The sequence below is a fragment of the Camelus bactrianus genome, chromosome X, assembly GCF_048773025.1.
Source record: "Camelus bactrianus isolate YW-2024 breed Bactrian camel chromosome X, ASM4877302v1, whole genome shotgun sequence".
In the NCBI taxonomy this organism is placed as follows: domain Eukaryota; kingdom Metazoa; phylum Chordata; class Mammalia; order Artiodactyla; family Camelidae; genus Camelus; species Camelus bactrianus.
The window spans coordinates 42,572,836-42,592,328 of record NC_133575.1 but is presented as its reverse complement, the minus strand read 5'-3'; the positions used below and the strand labels follow the sequence as shown (position 1 = coordinate 42,592,328).

The 19,493-nt window shown below is 43.1% G+C and overlaps 2 protein-coding genes across 22 annotated transcripts in view; one reads left to right on the top strand and one right to left on the bottom strand.

Annotated features, from left to right (window-relative positions):
- Window positions 1-19,493, bottom strand: part of AWAT2 (acyl-CoA wax alcohol acyltransferase 2) — a 181,250-nt gene that overhangs the window by 25,885 nt on the left and 135,872 nt on the right. For 16 of the 21 annotated variants that reach the window (XM_074359638.1, XM_074359635.1, XM_074359642.1 and 13 more), the window contains one exon: window positions 3,674-9,537. The gene's annotated coding sequence lies outside the window, so the exon portion shown is untranslated. Of the gene's footprint in view, window positions 1-3,673; window positions 9,538-10,864; window positions 10,927-16,160; window positions 16,293-19,493 lie in introns of those variants that run through there. The other 5 variants (XM_074359636.1, XM_074359640.1, XM_074359634.1 and 2 more) reach the window with 5 other exon arrangements.
- On the top strand, window positions 3,463-4,338 carry OTUD6A (OTU deubiquitinase 6A). The gene has a single exon (XM_010973631.1). The coding sequence runs from the start codon at window positions 3,463-3,465 to the stop codon at window positions 4,336-4,338; it is 876 nt and encodes a 291-aa protein (XP_010971933.1).

Sequence of the window (19,493 nt, the reverse complement as noted above, 5' to 3'; positions counted from 1 at the left end):
CTACAGGCATAAATTTGACTACTAAAGTGAAATAGACCAATGCCTCAAAAAACACAAACTACCAAAATTCATCCAATGTGAAATACATAATTTGATTAGCCCCCAAACTATTAAGGAAAACAATTTTGTAATTTTAAAGCTTCCCCAATGGCAACCTTTTGGCCCAGATGTTTTCGCTGAAGAATCCTACCAAATCACTGAAAGAATTGACACTGATGTTACATAATCTCTTCTAGAAAAATAAAAGAGGAGGGAGTACTTCCAAATTCATTTTATGAAGCTAGCATTACCCTAATACCAAAACCAAACCAAACAGTGCTGAAAGAGAAAACTACAGACCAATCTCTCTCATGAAGGTAGATTTTAAAATCCTTAATAAAATACTGGCAAATAGAATTCAGCAATATATAAAAAGAATTGTAAACCATGACCAAGTGGGGTTTATTCCAGGAGTGCAAGACTGTTCGATACTTGACAATCAATTAATGTAACCCACCATATTAATATGCTAAAGAGGAAAAATCCCACCAACAGTTCATCAATGCAGAAAAAATTTTTTGACAAAAATTCAATACCCATTCATGTTAGAAACACTCAGAAAAATAGAAACAGAGGGGGAACTTACTCAACTTGATAACATCTGCAAAAAACCTACAGTTAATATCAACTTAATGGTGAAAGAGGAAACGCATTCCCTTAAGACCCAGAAGAAAGTAAGCCTGCCTGCCTGCACCACTCTTATTCAACATAGTGCTACAAGTTATAATCAGTGCAATAAGGCAAGAAAGGGGAAAAAAAGAATACAGATTGGAAAAGATAAAATAAAACTGTCCCTATTCACAGGTGATATGATTCCCTACATAGAAAGTTCCAAAGAATCTACCCAAAAAACCCTCCTAGAAATAGCAAGTCAGTTGAACAAGGTCATAGAATACAAGATAAACGTACAAAAGTCAATTGTATTTTTATATACTAGCAATGCACATGTAGACATCAAAATTAAAAATACAATACCATTTACAATCACTCAGAAAATGAAATGCTTAAGTGTAAATCTGACACAATATGTGCAGGACATACATGCTGAAAATTATAAAACATTCATTAAAAAATCAATGAAAATCTAAATGAATGGAGATACATACCCAAGTGTTCGTGGATTGGAAAACTCAACATAGTAAAGATGTCAGTTGCCCCTCCCCAAATTGATCTATGGCTCTAACATAATTTCTATGAAAATCTAAGCCAGAGTTTTTTGTAGACAGAGAAAAGCTTATTCTAAAATTTATGTGGAAAGACAAAGGAATTAGAAGAGCTAAAACAATTCTGAAAAAGGAAAATAAAATTGAAGGAAAGGGTCTACCTGTATTTAATCACTACAGTAATCAAGACTGGATGGTATTGGAAGAGGGACAGACATATACATCAACAGGACAGAATAGAGAATCCAGAAATAGACTTACACAAATATGCCTAACTGATTTTTGACAAAGATGCAAAACCAGTTCAACAAAGGACACATAGGCTTTCCTGCAAATGATGCTGGAGCAACTGGATAACCACAGGCAAAAGAATGAACCCCAGCATAAGCCTTAAAACTTACATACAAAAAGAACCCCCACAAAATAGATCACAAATTTCAGTTCAAAACCTAAAGCTATACATCTTTTAGGATCAAAAAATCCTTGGATTTAGTATTAGATGAAGAGTTCTTGACACCATAAAACACAACCCATAGAGGGAAAAAAATGATAAACTGACTTGATCAAAATTAAAAACGTTTGCTCTGAGAAACACCAAGTAAAGAGATGAAAAGACAAGTTACAAGGTGGGAGAAGATATTTGCAAAACATGTATCCAAGAACTAGTATCTAGAATATAGAAAGAACTCTCAAACCTCAACAGTAAAAAACAGTTCAATTATAAAAGGGGCAAATGACATAAACATTTTACCCAAGAGGATACAGCACAGATGGCAAATGGGCACAGGAAAAGATGAACATGATTAGTCGTAGGGAGATACAAGTTAAAACCACAGTGAGATGTCACTGCACATGTATCAGAATGACTAAAATAAAAAATTATGACAACACCAAATGCTGGTGAGGATGCAGAGAAACTGGATCCCTCACACACTACTGGTGAGAATCCACAATGGTACAGCCACTCTGGAAAATCACATCTTAAAAAACTAAACATACACTTATAATATGACCCAGAAATGACACTCCTGGGCATTTCCCCCAGAGAAATGAAGATTTGTGTTCACACAAAAACCTGTATATGGATGTTTATAAGCAGCTTTATGCATAATAACACCAAACTGGAAGCAACCCAGATGTCCTCCAACAGGTGAATGGAAACACAAACTACTGTACATCCATATTATGGAATACTACCTAGCACTAAAAAGGACTGAAAATTTGAAATATGCAACAACTTGGACAGATGTCCACTTTCCTCATTTGTAACAAGGGAGAGGTCCTCTCAAGAGCCTTCCTGTTTGGGAATTCAAGATACAGATGGGCAGAGTGGGACAAGATGAGAGCATATTTGAAAGAGCTTAGGGATTTTATCTTTCTTTTTAGAAATTTTAGAGATTCAAAATAATCAGAAAATAATCAGAAAGAAGTGGCTTGATGAATGTCAGTTGTCATGCTTCCTGGGCATCCTAGGGAGCCCACTTAGGAAGCTGGGAACCTAGAAGAGAGTTTAGAGTAGGTGCATTCTGTCGGCACAAGCCAAGAAGTTTGCTTAGTTGTAGTGAATGACTTTAAGGAGATCGGCTGTTCCTTTCTTATACTGATATAGGACAGGGTGGATTTGAGCATAAACTGAGAGGACTCTGTGTTCCCAGGAATGTAAGGAAATGTCTTTGTTCTGATACACAAAATTAAGTGATCACCAGTCAAGGCGACTGAAGAAATGGTGAGAGCCACTTTGCCTCCTGAACGCTAGGAGTAAGGGGAAGTCCAGTGTCAGAGAATATTTAGCTGGTGTGATAGTATTTGTCATGTGATTCTTAAGCATGACCAGTATCTGCACTGTGTTCAGGCTTGGAAGTTAAGCAGGCAGTTAAGAGTACGTGAAAATCTCCACAAGCCGAATTGCTGCATATAACGTACAAAGACGGGATTTTACGAGCTGAATTAGCACCGCCGCTAAAACAGGAAGTGCCCGTTGCTATGGGTTCCATGGTAGGGGGCGTACTTAAGGGAGGGGGGAATGGTCTCCCAACAGCCAATCATAGTGCCAAGTGTGTTTAGGGGGCGTGGCTGTAGAGACGGTGGCCAATGGCAGAGAGAGCCGTGAATAAGGTGAGTGCCACCAGCCAGTGAGAAGAGAGTGCAACCGCCACGGGAGGCTGAGGGTCTCTGGCGTGTTACGTAGTTAGAGCCGTTAGCCTGAACTGTAGTACTTCTCCTGCCACTAAACTTCGATTCTCGCCTGCCGTTAAACATCATGGAAGATTCGCAGAGCGAGCAACAGCGGATGATACGCCGCCACAACCGCGAGAAGAAAGAGCTGCAGGCCCGCATCCAGAGCATGAAGAACTCGGTCCCCAAGAGCGACAAGAATAAGAGAAAGCAGTTGCTCCTAGACGTGGCCCGGCTCGAGGCCGAGATGGAGCAGAAGCACCAGCAGGAGCTGGAGAAGTTCCAGGAGGGTTTACCTGATAACAGCAGTGTCGCTTCTGTCACTGAAGATCTGGCCAAGATGGATCTGGAGAACCAGCCTCCTCGCTTCTCGAGGTCGCAAAGAAGGCGCGAAAGAAGGGCGGCCCTCGAGAGAGAGCGCCAGGAGAGGATCGCTGAAGGCGAGACGGAGCAACTGGCCAGCTACCGCCACGACGAGGAAGAGAAGCTCCGCACCATCCTGGGGGCCAAGAATCTGGAGATGAAGAATATCACGGCCGACGGCCAGTGCATGTACCGCGCCATCCAAGATCAGCTGGTGTTCTCTGTGACCGTGGAGAGCCTCCGGAAGCGCACCGCCGACTACATGCGGAAGCACATTGATGAATTCCTGCCCTTCTTCTGCGACACCGAAACCGGCAACGCCTACAGCCGCGACGACTTCTTGGGTTACTGCGACGACATCGTGGGCAACCTGTCGTGGGGAGGCCTGCTCGAGCTGAGGGCCCTGTCACATGTCCTGCAGACCCCCATCGAGGTGATCCAGGCCGAATCGCCCGCTCTCGTCTTCGGGGTGGAGTACACCAAGAGACCGCTCACCCTGGTCCACACGCGCTACTCCTGTAGCCTCGGGGAGCACTACAACTCGGTGAAGCCGCTCGAGGCCGGCGCCGTCGGGGGCGCGGCCCCACGTCTCTTCTAGGCCCGAAGACGCCACGGAGCCCTGCCGCCGCCGCCATCACCATGGCCATTGTCGCCGGAGCTGAAGCTGCCGCCGCCGCCACATCTCCTCAGTAGGCTCGTTTTTGTTTTTGTTTTTGTTTTTGTTTTTGTTTTTTTTGGTTTTGGTTTTTGGTTTTTTCTCCTTCGGTTTTCTCGGGTTTTTCTTTCTTCATTTTACTCAGAATTCACCCCCCCCCGTCGCTTCCCCTCTCACCTGGCTCTTCTTTCCTCGATTGTCCCTTCGTTGCTTCTTTCACGGGGTGGGGGTCGGAGGCCAGTGACCAGGAAGAGATTGGTATTGTACGACCCGAGGGGAGTGAGTTTGCTTGTTCTCACCGTTTCTTGCCCTGAAGGGTCTCTGCCTCCCTCACCCATGAGAATTGGTCAGGTTGCAAGTAATTTGGGGGTTAAAAAAAATGGCTACTTGTTTTGATGCGTTCTTCACTTGGCAAAGAAATCAATTTAGTTTAGAATCTTCCGGTTGTCCCATTGAATATATAGGATTACTTAGATAAAGTTGGAGTTGATGTGATTGAAATAATTTGCAAAGGCCTTTTGCTTCAGTTTTTGGGAAAAGTATTGTGGGCTGTTTTTTGGTTTGCTTTTCACTTCACCTGGGCTACTCTGGAGACATCTCAAGTTGTGAACAAGTCTTCCTCTAGTATTTTGTTGTTTTTTCATAGAAACGTGTGTGGTTGCAAATTAATTTTAGTTGTTTAGATGTGCTGAATTCTAATTAATAGCATTTGTTAAATTTATAAGTTAAACCTAAGTGTTAAATATAGAAACTAGATTTACATAAACTGATAGGCTAGAGAAGGTTTACTCTAAGATGTGAAAGACCTCGACTTAATTTTCTTTATTAAAGATAGGAAGGGATATGGCTTTATTCAAGTAGTTGATCCATTTTATTATATCTACAATCGGTGTGAAGTAAAAAGAGACAAACTGATAGGTAGCTTAGCTTACTGTGAGAGGTTAGAGCTGAACTAGTATGTTTCCTTTATTCTCAGACATAAAAGGGTATGACTTTATTCAAGTAGTTGATCCACTTTGTTCCATCTACAACTGGTATGAAGTATGAAAGATATGCACTTAGTAATTTTCCTTAGTTCTTAGAGATTAAAAAATATTTTTAAATATATGTTAAAAAGCATTAAAATAGTTGATTCATTTTGTTATATCTGCAACTGATGAGGCAAAAAAGTGAGCAATATACTATTGTTGATATTTGAGATTTGTTGATATTGAATTTTCCAAAAGAATGGTAAAAGTGAAATATTTGCAGTAAACAACTTTTCAAAAATTTAATCTTCAGATCCTGTATTTCAGTGATACAACTTAAATTCATTTAAAAATTCTTTGTACACATCAAATGTTCTAAAATAAAACCTATAAAATAAAAAAAATGTAATTTGTTTAAAAAATAAAAGCAGTTTAAAAGATATCTGGTTCTCTATTTTTGTATAACTGACTTAGTTCATATAGAGTTCATATCCCAGGATCTACTTCAGCAAAGGAGTCCTGGAGGATTAGGGAGCAGGAGTGAAGTAGGGGGACATGATGACAGAAGAAGCTTTTGGGAGGAGGAATGGGTCTGCAGTCTTGGTGGTGGCCTGGAGTGTCTCCCAGGGGAAGGATTTAGGAAGGAACAAGATAGTTGAGGTTATCCAGAGTTGATGTTTCACTCAATGAAACCATCATGAAATGGTTTCAGTTAAGGATGTTCTCATTGCTATGCAAGAAAAAGAACTCCCACTTTCAAAAACTTGCCAGTCCAGGGCTAAGTTTCAGGAGGAAAAGAAGTGCCACTGTTTTTTCAGAGGAAGGAGGCTATTCTCAAAATACAAATATGGAAAGATAGCTCACTGTGTAAATGTGTGTATCAGAGACATTTTCAGATAGCTAGCTGGCTGAGAAGAGGAGCTCTCCAAGAATACTAGGTGTTTGGATGCATTGTGAGAAGAGAGCCTTTCATAGGGGTGTGCATGCTGGCTGGGGAAGGAAGAACAGCCAGAAAGGGTGCTGTAATCCCGTAATACGTAGAAGGGTGCTTGGCTGGGAAGGAGGTTGGAAACTGGGGAAGCGGTTAGCCTAGGAGGATGAATGGGACATGGCAGGTGAAGGGGAGATGGCTGGGCAAGGGAAGCTGGATGTGGACTGGGGTGAGGAAGTAGGGGGCCGGAGAGGTGGGGAGGCATGGCTGGGAAGGGGATAATGGGGCAGGGCTGGTTAGGGAAGGAGGAATTGGCAGGTCAAGGGAAAGAGACCTAGTTGAGTTAGGGGGCAGAAGATGAGAAAAGAATCCTTGGCTGTTAAAGGAGGGAAAGCCTGGGGAATGGCATGTGACCAGGGAAGGAGCTCTGGCTGGGAAAGTAGGCTGAGGCTGGGGAAGGGGCCTGGAGGTGGGAAGGGGCCAGGCTTGTAAAAGGAGCACAGACTTGACAGGGCGGCATAAGCAGAGGATGGGAGACTGGCTGGGATGGGGGCTTTGGGAGGTGAAAATATCCAGGCAGGGAAAGATGGTGACTGGAGAGGGGCTCTGGTGGGGCGGATGGGGCCTGGGAGGGAGGGGGTATCTGCCTGGGTAGGGAGGCACAGGCTAGGAAAGGAACCTGGTGGTGGGAGAGGTTTGAATGCTGAGAACGACATAGGCCAGGCATAGGATAATAGGCAGCTTGATGAACCTGGCTGGGAGAGGGGACTTAGCAAGTGGAGAGGATCCGCCTGGGAATGAGGGTGTGTGTAGTGACAGAGGTCCTGGCTGAAAGGAGGGCACATGGGACCTAGCAGAGGAGGTGGGCACAGGCTAGGGATGGGAGGGACAGTCTGGATGAGGAGGAGGGATCAGCCAGAGAAGGGGCTTGGCTGAGGAAGGGGTAGAGCAGTTGAGGAAGGGGGCCTTACTGGGAAGGAGGCCAGCCTGGGAAAATGAGCACAGACTGAGGAAAAGGATGTAAGTCCCTGGGTGAAGGGAGCCTGGCAGGGAAAGTTCACATGACTGGGGAGTGGACTTGACAGGTGATGGAGAGCTGAGTGCAGGGAAGCCTTTTGGCTGGGGAAGGAGGCACTGGCTATGAAAGGCCAGTGACAGGGGAACTCCTTGGGAAAGTGGTCCAGCTGAGAAGGGGAAAGGCTGGGCACAAGCACCTGGCTGTGGGAAGGAAGCACTTTCTGGGGAAGGGGTCCTGTGAGGGCGAAGGGACAAAGGGTTGAAAAGAGGCCTTGCCTCGGGAAGGGTAGCCTGGCTAAGGAGGCTGTCAACAGGGTCTCATGTTGGAGAATGGGCCCTGGCTGGGTGTGGGGCCTGGGAGCAGAAGGATCCTGCTTAGGGAAGAAAGTAGGGGCACAGGATGGTAAAGAGGCCAGGTTGTGGCACAGGGTGGGAGATTCCCAGGTAAGTGATTAGAGGCTGGAGAGTTGGACCTGGGTCGGTAAGATAGCTGATTCAGAAAGGGGGGCAGTCTAAAAGGGGGGCAGAGGCTGAAGAAGAGGGTCTGGCTGGGGTAAGGGGCTGACTGGGCAAGGGGACATGGGCTGGGAAGGGAAAACCAAGTTGAGTCAGGGAGCATGGGCTGAGGGTGGGGGCGAGGGCCTGGGTAGGGTTGCTACAAAAGGGGGATGCAGGCTGGGAATGTGGCTCGGCTGGCTGGGGAGCAGGTATAGTGGGTAGAGGGAAAGCCTGCCTAGCAGAAGGGAACCAGGCTGGGGAGCTAGCCTTGGCTGTGGAAGGGGGCCAAGGGACGTAGCTAGGGAGGAATGTATCAGTGGAAGATGAGAGCCTGGCTGAGTGAAGGGATCTGGCTAAGAAAGGGGGCCTGGCTGGGCTTCTGATGGGGGACAGGTTATCTGCTGGGGCAGGCTGTCCAATGTGGGGAAAGGGGACTACCTGGAAGAGAGGGCCTGGCTTCAAGAGGGTAGAGACTGAGGAGCAGGGTTAGGGAAGTGAGGGGTGGGAAATAAGCTGGTGACAAGGACCAGGTGCCTGGCTGGTATAGGGCATACATTGGTGTACGGTGAAAAAGGGATTCCTGGCTTTTGAAGGGGTAAGGGCTAGGGAGTAGGACCTGGCTAGGAGAGGGGGCACTTGCATGGAAAGTTATCTGCACATACAGTTGGGGGCGGGGCTGGATGGAGATGGGGCACAGTTGCAGGGGAAGGGTCCAAGGAAGGAGGCATTAGCCGAGCAGAGGCCCTGAATGGGGAAGAGGGTGTAAGGCGGTGATGACGGGCACTGCCTGGATGACGGGCACTGCCTGGATGACGTGGGCCTTGTTGGGAGTGGGGGGCTGGTGCTGCCCAAGGAATTCTTTGGCAGAAGGTACCAAACAAATCATCTTGTCCCTAAATACAAGAGATATAACCGTTCCTGTCTTGGGAACACTTTAGATCTTACTGGGCCTGTTCCATCTGCCTCCACTGAGTTTGCCTTCAGCTGGAAGGAGAGGGAAGAGTAAACCCAGGCCAGATCCCATCCAGGTCCAGAACACAAACCAAGAAGGGGCCTCTACTCTGGGATCTGGAGGACATGAGGGATTTTCAGTCTGTTCTATTTTGTAAGTGACCAAAGTCACCGAGGACAGTGACTGTTCTGGGCAATTTCATGTGCAAAACCCATGGGGCACTGTTCCCAAAGGGATCCAATTCCAGAAGCAACTTTCATTCATTTACTTACTATTTTTCATTTACTCATTTACCCATTATCATGCCCTTTGGCCTTAGCTTCCAAAAATAAGGACATCTCTCTGGATTTGAAGCCCAGCTGACCCACCCACTTCCTAGCTTGGTGACTTGAGTAAGTCACTTAATCTTTCAGGGCCTCAGTTTCCTCATCAATAACGTGGAACAGTTGATACCTGTTATAAAGGCATCTCTTAGGATGTTAGACACATTAAATGAAAATACATATAAAATGCTCAGTAAATGTTAGTATTGATACCTGGGGGCCTAAGAATAGAACACTCTCAGCCATGCTGGCAACCAGCCCTTGATTTTGTCTACAGTGACTTTTGGAGCCACTTGGCCACTTCCCACAGGTCCTGCAGTGGAAGCCAGAGCTTCTTGGGCTGCAGTGTGAAAGCAGAAGCCAATGGAGCTTACCAAAGTGCTCTCCTGGGGATCAGGTGGCCTGTGGGCAGGGACTCTTCAGGCCAGTCAGTATCTTCCTTCCAGACTTTTTCTACACAAACACATAGACAAACATATTTTAAAAAACAAAACTGTTGTCATTCAATTCAAGCTACCTTTTTTTTCACTTAACAATACATTATAAGCATTTTCCTGTGTCCTTAGTCTTGGATAGGATGATTTTAATGCCTGCATCCTAGCCTGTGAATGTGCCATAATTTATTTAGCCTCTTCTATTGTTGGACATTTAGATTGCTTTCAATTTCTCACTGCTATAAATATGCCAGTGTAATATCCTTGTAGCTGAGTCTTGGTCAATATTTCTGATTATTTCCTTTTTATAAGATTTCTAGAAGTGATCTAGGTCAAAAAGAGTGGCTTTTAATGAATACTGGTAAACTGTCCTCCAAAAAGAGTGGGCCAATTTACACTTTCAGGGTATCTTCCCATATAGTTGCCAATGCTGAAAATGATCATCTTTGCTAATTTGTTAGTTGAAAACTGTTGTATTAGTTGACCCTTTGTTGATGACTAGTAAGGTGGTATATTCCTCTAAGTATTTATTAGCATGTCTATTTCATTCATGGAGGAACAAATAACTCTTAATTTATTGCCTGTTCCTAACTCTTGCTTAATTTTCTCTAGGTTTGTCTTTTTCTCATGGATTTTTAATAGATCCTTCCACTTGTCATTTGGATATTTAAAAAAAGTTTTTCTGAGACATTATTAGCCTTTCAGTATTGTTTCTGACTTTTTGCATATGCTAAAGTGTGAAACTGTAATGGAGTCTATTCATCGATCTTTTTCTTGGTGGATTCTGTCTTGGTATCATGCTTATTAGAAAGGGCTTCCCTGTCCAGAGATTAGATCAATACTCGTGTATACTTTCATGTTTTTATGCATTCTCTTTATACTTAACAGTATTTAACATATCTACCTGGAAATTGCTTGGGTGTAAGATAAGGACATAAATTGATTTTCCCCAATTATGGTAATTAACCAGTTAGCCCAACACCACTTCTTGAGTAATCCACCATTTCACCACTGATTTGAAGTGTCACTTTCTATGTATTTCACATTCTTACAAGAGGGTAAATCTCTTTCCAGTCAGTCAAACAGACTAGCTGCATTCCAGTGACCTCCATCTGAAACTGCCAGCTGTTCATTCATCCACTCCATATGAAGAGAATGGTGATAAACAGTAGAGGCAGAGAGATAAAAGATCCATTCCCAGGACTCACCATCTAGTGGAGGTGGCAGATAAGAAAATAGGCAGAAATAAACAGAAAGCAGTGTGGCCAGTGCTGTGATGAAAGGAAGCACAAAGGAAGGACACCTAATCAGACCTGGGGTGTCGGAGAGGCTTAGGAGGAACTCACAGAGAACACAGCCAGAGCAGAGGCGGGAGAGAAAGAATAGGATGTCTTCCTGTTCAGTGAACCTGGAGGATAGAGGTAAGAGGTCAGGGAGTTGTGGGAAAGAGGCTTCAGAGGGAGGCTGGCAAGGTCTCCCAGTGTTAGCAAACATCAGTTTAACACATAATATTGCAAATTGGATAAATACAAATTAAATGAGATAGATACCATTTTTCATCAGTCAGATTAGCAAAGAAGTGAAGTCTGATAATATGCTGTGTTGTTAGGGAAATGCAGAAACAGACATTGTCAAACACTGTTGAAGGTATGTAAACCCGAGGGTAATTTGGCAATAGCTATCAAAGTTCAAGTGTGAAAACCATTATCGTTTGGACTTTTAGAGTTATAAATATACAGTTTCCCTTGTGCATGACTGAAGAACATATTTTAAATAGTAACATTAGTAGCTTTTGAGGAGGGGAACCAGGCTGCTGGGGAAAAAGGATGGGAGGTGACTTTTCACTGTGTAATCTCTTGAATGTCTCATATTTTGAACTATATGAATTAATAAATCAATTTAAGCCTAACTTACTAAATAAAATGCATATAGCTTGTGACCTAGCAGTCTGCATCCAGTGATCTATAGTACAGATAGACATATTACACAACAGTGTATTTCAAGGTTGTTCATTACAGTGTTGTTTGTCAAAGCAAAAATCTAGATACAACCTAAATATCCTCAGTAAGGACTAGCTGAATAAATTTTGGATCATCCATATGAGCTGTTTTCTCTAGGGAGTGGGCAGAAATGGGTGGGGGGAAAGAGGAAGATGTTGAGCTTTTACTTTTAAACTACGTACTTCTATATAGTTGAATTTTTTCATGGTGGAGGTGTAAGTATCCCCATTCTATCTCCCACAGACCCTGGCAACCAACATTGTACTTTCTGTCTCACAATTCGACTACTCAATATGCCTCATATTAGTGAAATCGTACAATATTTGTCCTTTTGTGATTGGCTTATTTCACATAGCATAATGTCTTCAAGGTTCATCCATGTTGTAGCATGTGTCAGAATTTTCTTCCTTTTTAAAGCTGAATGATATTCCAGTGTGTATATATTACCACATTTCATTTATACATTATATCACTGAATTTTTAAGTAGAAAATTTTATCTATGTACCATCTAAAAAGTAGGAAAAATGATTTCAGAAAACTAAGACTCTTTCCTTTCTTCCTTTTGCTCTGGAATAATTCAAATAGCATAGGAATTACCTGCTCCTTGAAAGTTTGAAATAATCCATTCATTTATGAAACTGAGCCTGGGCCTTTTGTGAAGTTAAGAATCTTCAACAGTCAGGTACAGTCCTTGGAAGAAAGGCTATGCAATGTAAAAACAATCCTAATTTATCTAAAGTAGATAGGGACAAAAACTAGAGAACAAGAAATCAGGAGGTAAAGAGTAAATGTGAAAATTTTCTTAGCTCTCAGAGGGTGAATCAAAAATACCATTTCACTTTTGAAGTTGAAAAGTTGAGAGTTATAGGCTTAAGCATGGTGCTTAACATCATAAAAATAACCACCAGTAGAACTAAAACAGATATTTAGAAGATTTTTTTAAAAAGAAGAAAAGAAAAAAGAAAACCTAGCCCTCAGAGCAAAAGGAAACAAAGGAAAGAGAAATAAACAGTTGACTGGCCTTCTGTCATGGGATAGGGGAGGGTGTGGGAGGAACAGGGTAGATTGTGTATTTTTCTCCTGTTTTTTTCATTTTTACTTTGATTTAAATTATTTTGCATGTGGAGACACCAAGGTTGTGCTATGCCTCTGTGGCCTGTTCCTAGTTTCAGAAAGACGACATCTTCTTATCTGGTTTTGATTCCTTTCTATTTCAGTGGGTCTCTCCTAAGGGGATTATGCAAATACACATTTACTCAACCATCAAGTCCCAACTTCACTTTGAATAGGAGAAAAGTGCCCCCTAAATAAGTTTATTGCTCTTGAGTTAATCTTACCAAAAAACTTTGTTAACCACGACCTAGATGACGTCTGTAGGCCCTTCTAGCTCCCTTGTGTCTGTTTTGGTTTCTTTCTCTGTCTATCTCTCATACACACACACACACATACACACAAATCTAGGACCTTTCTCTGAACATTGTGTATGATGCCACAGCACCACACGGCAGAAGCAATAGGGAAGCGGCTTTGGTTTGGCATTAAGGAATAATGTTCTGATAATCAGAGGTATTCAAAGATATAAAGAACTATCTCACAAGGTGGTGAGTTCTCTTGTTATTGGAGGTGTGTAAGCCCAGGCTGGATAACCACCACCTCGCAGAGGTTTTCAGGCCATTCAAGCATCTAATGGGTATTTAGAAGCTTTCCACTTCATGAGAAATTAGAAAACAAAAGAGGTTGGAGTGGGGAGTGAGCCAAAAGAATACCACAGAAGCCCCAGGGCATGGGGAAGCCTGGGCTGGGAGCTAAGGGAGCACTAAAGGAGGTTTGCTAGGCCTATTTTACCCAGTTGAGTCCTCGGTCTAGAACCACATAAATGTTAATCCCTTCCTCAGGTCCTGATCAGTCTTGAGGAGTTTGAAGGTACACTAGTATTGTTGAACTGGAGGAACAGCTTAAGGAGACATCACAAGTGCAATGTTGACTCCAGCCCTTGTTCTTAAGTGCAAAACTGCTAGTTCAGCGGGCTTGAAGAGTTTCTCAAGGGACCTGTTCTAATGAATAGCATAGAATGACTTGAACACATTCTCAAGTGTGTAAATAGTGTTTCTGAAGTATATGAGGGGGCTTGAAAACAGCATAAGTATCCTAATCAGTTCAACCAAATATAATGAGTATCTACAATGGCAGGCACTGCTAGCTGGGTAGGGGCCCAGGAAGGCCAAGCCAGGAGCCCACAAATAATTAAGACTTAGTTCGTGCTCTCCAAGGCAGCCTCACAGCCTTGGAGGTGAGAACCACACAAATCTAAGTGATTGCTAACCCAAGGCCCACCAGTAAGTTCTGTAGTCCATTAAGATGATGAGGAAATGAAGTGGGAATGCTCTGGGCCAGCTCAGGGCTGATTGGAGTGGGGATATGAGGGAGTGGGGAGCCTTGAAAAGTCAGTTTAGATTTAGGCGGGAAGCCCTGAAGAGAAAGGTATTCCAGGCTGTGAGGACCCCATTAGGCAAATATGAGAGGTGGCAGTGGGCAAAGATGCGAGTAAAGAAGTGTTGTTCACATCTCCAGCGTCTGTTTCCCTCCATTCCCACAAAAGCCTCAGACTTCCTTTCGGGGTGCTATTCCTTTGTCACTATTCTGGGCTGAAAGGGGTTCATAGCCAGGGCCCTCCCCTTTCAGGCCTGCCAATCAAGGCGCAGGTTCTCCCTGGCTACAGTGATTGGTTCAGGGTGACGCTATGGCTTGGGCTCGTCCAATCAGAGTGAAGCCCAGGGCTTGATGAGCGCATGCGCTCTGTTGCTCTTTAGAGGAAACACAAGCCGGAGCCTCCGCCATCTTGGATCTGTGGGGGTGGCGGGTGGAGGCGGGAGGCAGAGACAGCAGTGACCAGGGCGGCTCAGGTAAAGCCACCATGGGACATGACCAAATTGAATCAGCTCCTAGGATGAGACTAATAAGGCTTTCCTGGAATTGGAGGTGAGTTTCAAAGTTCTTGGAAAATCCCAGTCAGAATTTTGTTTGAAAGAAAGGAAGAAGGAAATGGGTAGCCGCGACAGTGTTTGCCCCTGTTGATGAAACCGCTTTATATGGGTTTCTCAGCCACCTTGAAACCAGGGGGATACTCAGGATTTTGTAGCCTCTGAGGAGTGGCCTCTCTGAGGAGTAAGTGGGACCTCTGGGGTCTGTGGCAGTCTGATGTGAATTGAGTTAGTGTTTGTGCATTCCCAGAAACGCAAGCATCACTGAGGGGCCCTGGGAGTACCCGGTTTCTGCCCCTGAGGACAAGCCCGTGTAGCAGCTTCATGAGCTGCCTTCCTGAAGGGCCCCTTTTCAGTGACCAGCCACACCTGAGAAGAGAGGATATTTCTACAACTCGCTCCACCCTTTGTGGGAAAATCTTCTGTATTGAGGGGATAGAATGTCACCCTGGAGGTGGTAGAATCCATTAAAAGTTTGTTTTTTTCAGAATGAATGAGACGTTGGAGCTATGCTTTAGGGATAAGGAATCTTAGGGGAAAGAATGGAGTGTAAGGAGAGAGACTTGAGGCAAGAAGATGATTTGAGGGGCTCTCTTTTAATCCATGACAGATGACGCTGACCTGGCCTGGGGCTGTGGCAGCAGGGAGAGAACAGGGGACCTAAGTGATGGACACTGGGAGTAGAATTAACATTTGTTTTATGTGGAGAGTAAAGACGAAGGCAGGACTAGTTTCTGGCTGGAGCTCAGAAAATGGTCCACTGAGATAGGTCCTTAAAAATCCCTTAAATTACCAAATAGAGTACCCCCAGTTTCATGTATACAGCCTTTGTACACTAAAGCTTTTTGTACCTCTGAACCAAATGGAAAGGCGTGTGGGTGAGTGAGCACAGACTGTCTTAGACTGGATACACAAAAAACTCCAAGGAGACAAATTCAGCAACTGAGAATAGGATATGAATGTGCTACTTATTCAAAATATAACTAGAGTTTAAATTTTTCAATATATAATTTAAAAAATATTTTTTAAAGCCAAGTGTGTATCAACAGTCACCCAACAGTACTGTCACCAAACTCGGAATTATTCAATTGATAAAAGAAGACAGGAGCTTCAGCAGGACAGTGCAGGGAGGGCTCTGCATCCTTCTTCCTATAGTTCTCCAGTAGATAACAGTTTAACCACAGTTCGTAGCCTCTGTCTTTGTCATACACACATCCCACTGCTTTCAAGGAAAGCAGTGATTCTCAGAGATAGTAAAGTCTAAATTACACATTTTAAAAGCAGTATAGTAGGGGAGGGTATAGCTCAGTGGTGGAGTGCGTGCTTAGCATGCACGAGGTCCTGGGTTCAATCCCCAGTACCTCCCTTAAAAAAATAAACAAACTTAATTACCTCCCCCTTAAAAAAGTAAAGGAAAAAAATAAAAGCAATATAATTTTTCCCTGAATTTGGACCCACAATGGATTTTGAGTTTTGCATCATTTGCAAAGCAATTTGTTTATTTCTTCCACTTTTACTGATGCAGATACCTGAGGCCCACTACAATGTCTTGTCTAAGAGCAGAACCACTAAACCCTGGTGACACACAGAAATTGCAGCAGAAGCTTTGAAATTCAAGAGCTTTTTGTTTTGCTTTTTTGTTTGTTTTTGATTTTTTTACCTTGAGCCAGGTCAGATTTTTAGCCTTGGTGTATTCCCCTCACTGATCTTTGAAGATAGAAGGCAAGTCCCCAGAGGCCAAGGTGGGGTGAGTGATAGGCAGATAGGATGGTGGGAAGCAACTCTTATAGTTCTGTTAAAAAACAAAATTCAACTGAGTAAATTTGAATATCTAACTGGATTTATTTAACAATTCATAAATCAGGCAGCATCCCATCTAGCAGACAGGAGCTCCAAGGAGCTGTACAGAATGGGAAGTTGTCAAAGGCAGAGAGGGGATGTGACAAGGAAGTTAGAAACAAAAGAAGGAGTTATTTCAGACACAGTCACCTTCCTTTGGGGAAGACAGGACTCTATCTGGCAGACTACCTCACTAGTGCTGGCCAGGAAATTCCAGACTGACTGGTTAAAGGTCATGTTCCTGGGATAGAAAGAAACTACAGTTAGGTTAGGTATTAAGTTTTGGTTTGCTGATATGGGGCTTAGTGCAGGTGACTCCATTTGGGGCCTATTGTTTCTTTATTTAACGGTTCCATTTGCATAGAATAAGCATGGCAAGAATGGACACAAAATATTAAGAGAAGTTTTCCCCCAGTAGAATTATAGGTGAATTTAATTTCTCCAGATTATTGACAGTGAGCATATGTTACAGTTTAATTTTACAGTGTATTTCAAAAAAAAATAAATCAATGTAAATATTCCTAGATTCTGTAACAGACTCATTAAAATTATTTTATAGTATTTAACTCTGCAAACAAAATACCTTTCTTCAAATAAGAAAAAAACTTATTTAAAATTGCAACTGCTTTCCTTTTTTAAATGAAAAAACAATCAGCTGTGATTTTTTTTCAGTGAATAAAAATTTCCTTGACAGGCTTGCTCTAAATGTTAAAATGTTTTAAATTTCAGTATTGTAGTGTGCTAACTCTATACACAACAGCTAACATGATTAAAAGTTAAATCTTTCTTAAAATACTGAAAATCATTATAATGAATAATTCAAATTAAAAATTAAAATTCAGTGTTTTCCTAGAAATAGCTTCATATTTTAAGTGCTTATTAGAAAAATGAATCTGCAAAGTAATTTGTAAAATAAGACCAGACAAGCGGATAGGTAATTTATGATAAAATTAATTGTCCTTCTAAATTTCTAGGTATTATATAAAAACCATAAATGTTAAAAATAAATTTTTACAATGGGAGAAGTGACTAAGAGAGTAGGGGTGAGGGGGGGTACTTCTGTTTCTTAATCTGAGCACTAGTGATACAGGTATATTTATTTGAAAAAACACATAGAATTGTACCCTTAAGAAATGGGCACTTTTTCATATGCATGTTTTTTTCAATAAATAATGTTAAAAACAAAAAAGGGGGAAGTCAAACAGAATTGAAAGTCACAGAATTTGGGGATGAGCACTAAGACTAGATTGTTGGCTATTGTGAATAATAATAATAGCTACCATGTACGTGGCTAATGATTGTTATATTGGACACTTAACCATGTGTCAGGAATTATTCAAAGCACTTTACATATTTTAATATATTTTAATAAATTTAATCCTTCCTAGTCCTCTGAGATATGTACTGTCATAGTACTCATTTTACAGATGAGCAAACTGATGTACAGAGTGGTTAAGTAACTTGTCCAGTAGGTTATGGACTACTCTTTCAAGAAGTTTATAGTGGATGAGAAGAGAGAACAGTAGTTCACGTAGAAAGCAGAAAGGTTTGTTTTTCTGTTGTTCTAGGTAGGATCGAGTACATTTATGGTTTGAGGAGAGAAGCCAGAGGGGGAAGGGGAAAGAGGGCAAAAGTGCTTGATCCTCCCCCAGGAGGCCAGAAGGGGATGGATCAAGAACCCATATTTGTACAGTTTCGCCCAAGAGAAAGGCACCTTCTGAGGGTTGAAAAAAGGAGAGGTGCTCTGCACAGTGGAGAGCAGAGAGATCCTCACAGGAGATGGCGAGAGCCTTTGCTGAACCAGAAGGAGGCCAGGAGTGGGTAAAGAAAGCTGGAAAAAACCTGCAGTGAGGATTACTCAGTGTTTATGACAGTTCAAATGATGGCAGTTGCTCATTTCTGGATCCCACCTCAGGCCTACTGAATCAGATTCTCTGGAGGTGGAGCCCTAATGCCTGTGTTTTTCACAAGCTCTGAAGGTGGCTCTGATCACCCCTGAGTTTGCAAGACATACTGGCTTACGAGATCCACAGGCCTTAGAGGATGAAGGGATGATGGGTCCACCCTGTGAGACAGAGCGGGAAGGGATAGTTTCCCCTAGAAATTGGAACTTTTTAATAAGCTCTCCAAGTGATTCTTATACAGGTGGTCTGTGGATACACTGGGGAAATTTTGCCTCTAGGGTGACAGTTGCTGAGCATGGGGGCTTTGGAGCTAGACTCTAAATACTACTATATATCTCCCATGCCACCTCTGGCAAGTTAGTTAACTTCTCTGTGCCTCAATTTACTCATCTGGAAAGGGGGGCTAATAATAGACAGTACCCACTTCATAGGGTTGTTGCAAGGATTAAATAAGTCAATGTATGTAAAGTGCTTGAAACATAATTAACATTCCACACTCAATAAATACTATTATTGTTGCTATTTTTATTAATCCCCGTAATTTGGAGGGGCGAGGCTGCTGAAACCGTGACCTATGAAAAGTAGCTCAGGCAGTAGAATGTGCAAGCAGATTCATGAAAATCACCCACAGAGTGGAAAAGACTATCTTGTGACCAGAGAAAAGCTCACAAGCAGAAAGGGGAGCAGTGGCAAAGTGAGGGTTGTACCCTCTCCTGTGTGTTCCTACTAGGGTTCCTGGCCCGCAGAGATAGTCAGTGACAAGGTGTACTGGGTCCCCACCCTACAGTTAGTGAAGGAAGGCAGCGTGGGGGTGGTGAGAGAGGTGGAGAGGGAAAACTGCTGATACACCCTCCCCAGGTGGATAGGAACCAGTACTGCATCAAGGGCTGACTACGTAAAACCTGCCTTTGCCTCCAGTGAGAAGTACCAGGTTCTAACAATGTTCTCAAATGAACAAAAGTTCTTTATCATTCACCTGACTAAAAGCCTGCCCTTAGATTTGAAGCCAAGCCTTTTGGATGGTCAGTTGGAGCCCTATCTCCTGCCATGGCTTCAGGCTGCTGCTTAGCCTCTTGGTCTCTCTTTCTACACCTTTGTACTCAGTCCTGCTGGGGTTCCAGTTAAGGGGAGCCCAGACAAGGCTGGAGAGAGAGCTGGCATGCTGGTCCCATGAGAACAGTTGAAGGAGCTAGAGCTGTTTAGCTTGGACAAGAGAAGACTGAAGGCAGTGTGGTTTCTGTACCTATGAA

Bases quoted from the DNA above. Each gene is read 5' to 3' on its own strand.
- OTUD6A (XM_010973631.1), top strand. From the start codon at position 3,463: ATGGAAGATTCGCAGAGCGAGCAACAGCGGATGATACGCCGCCACAAC.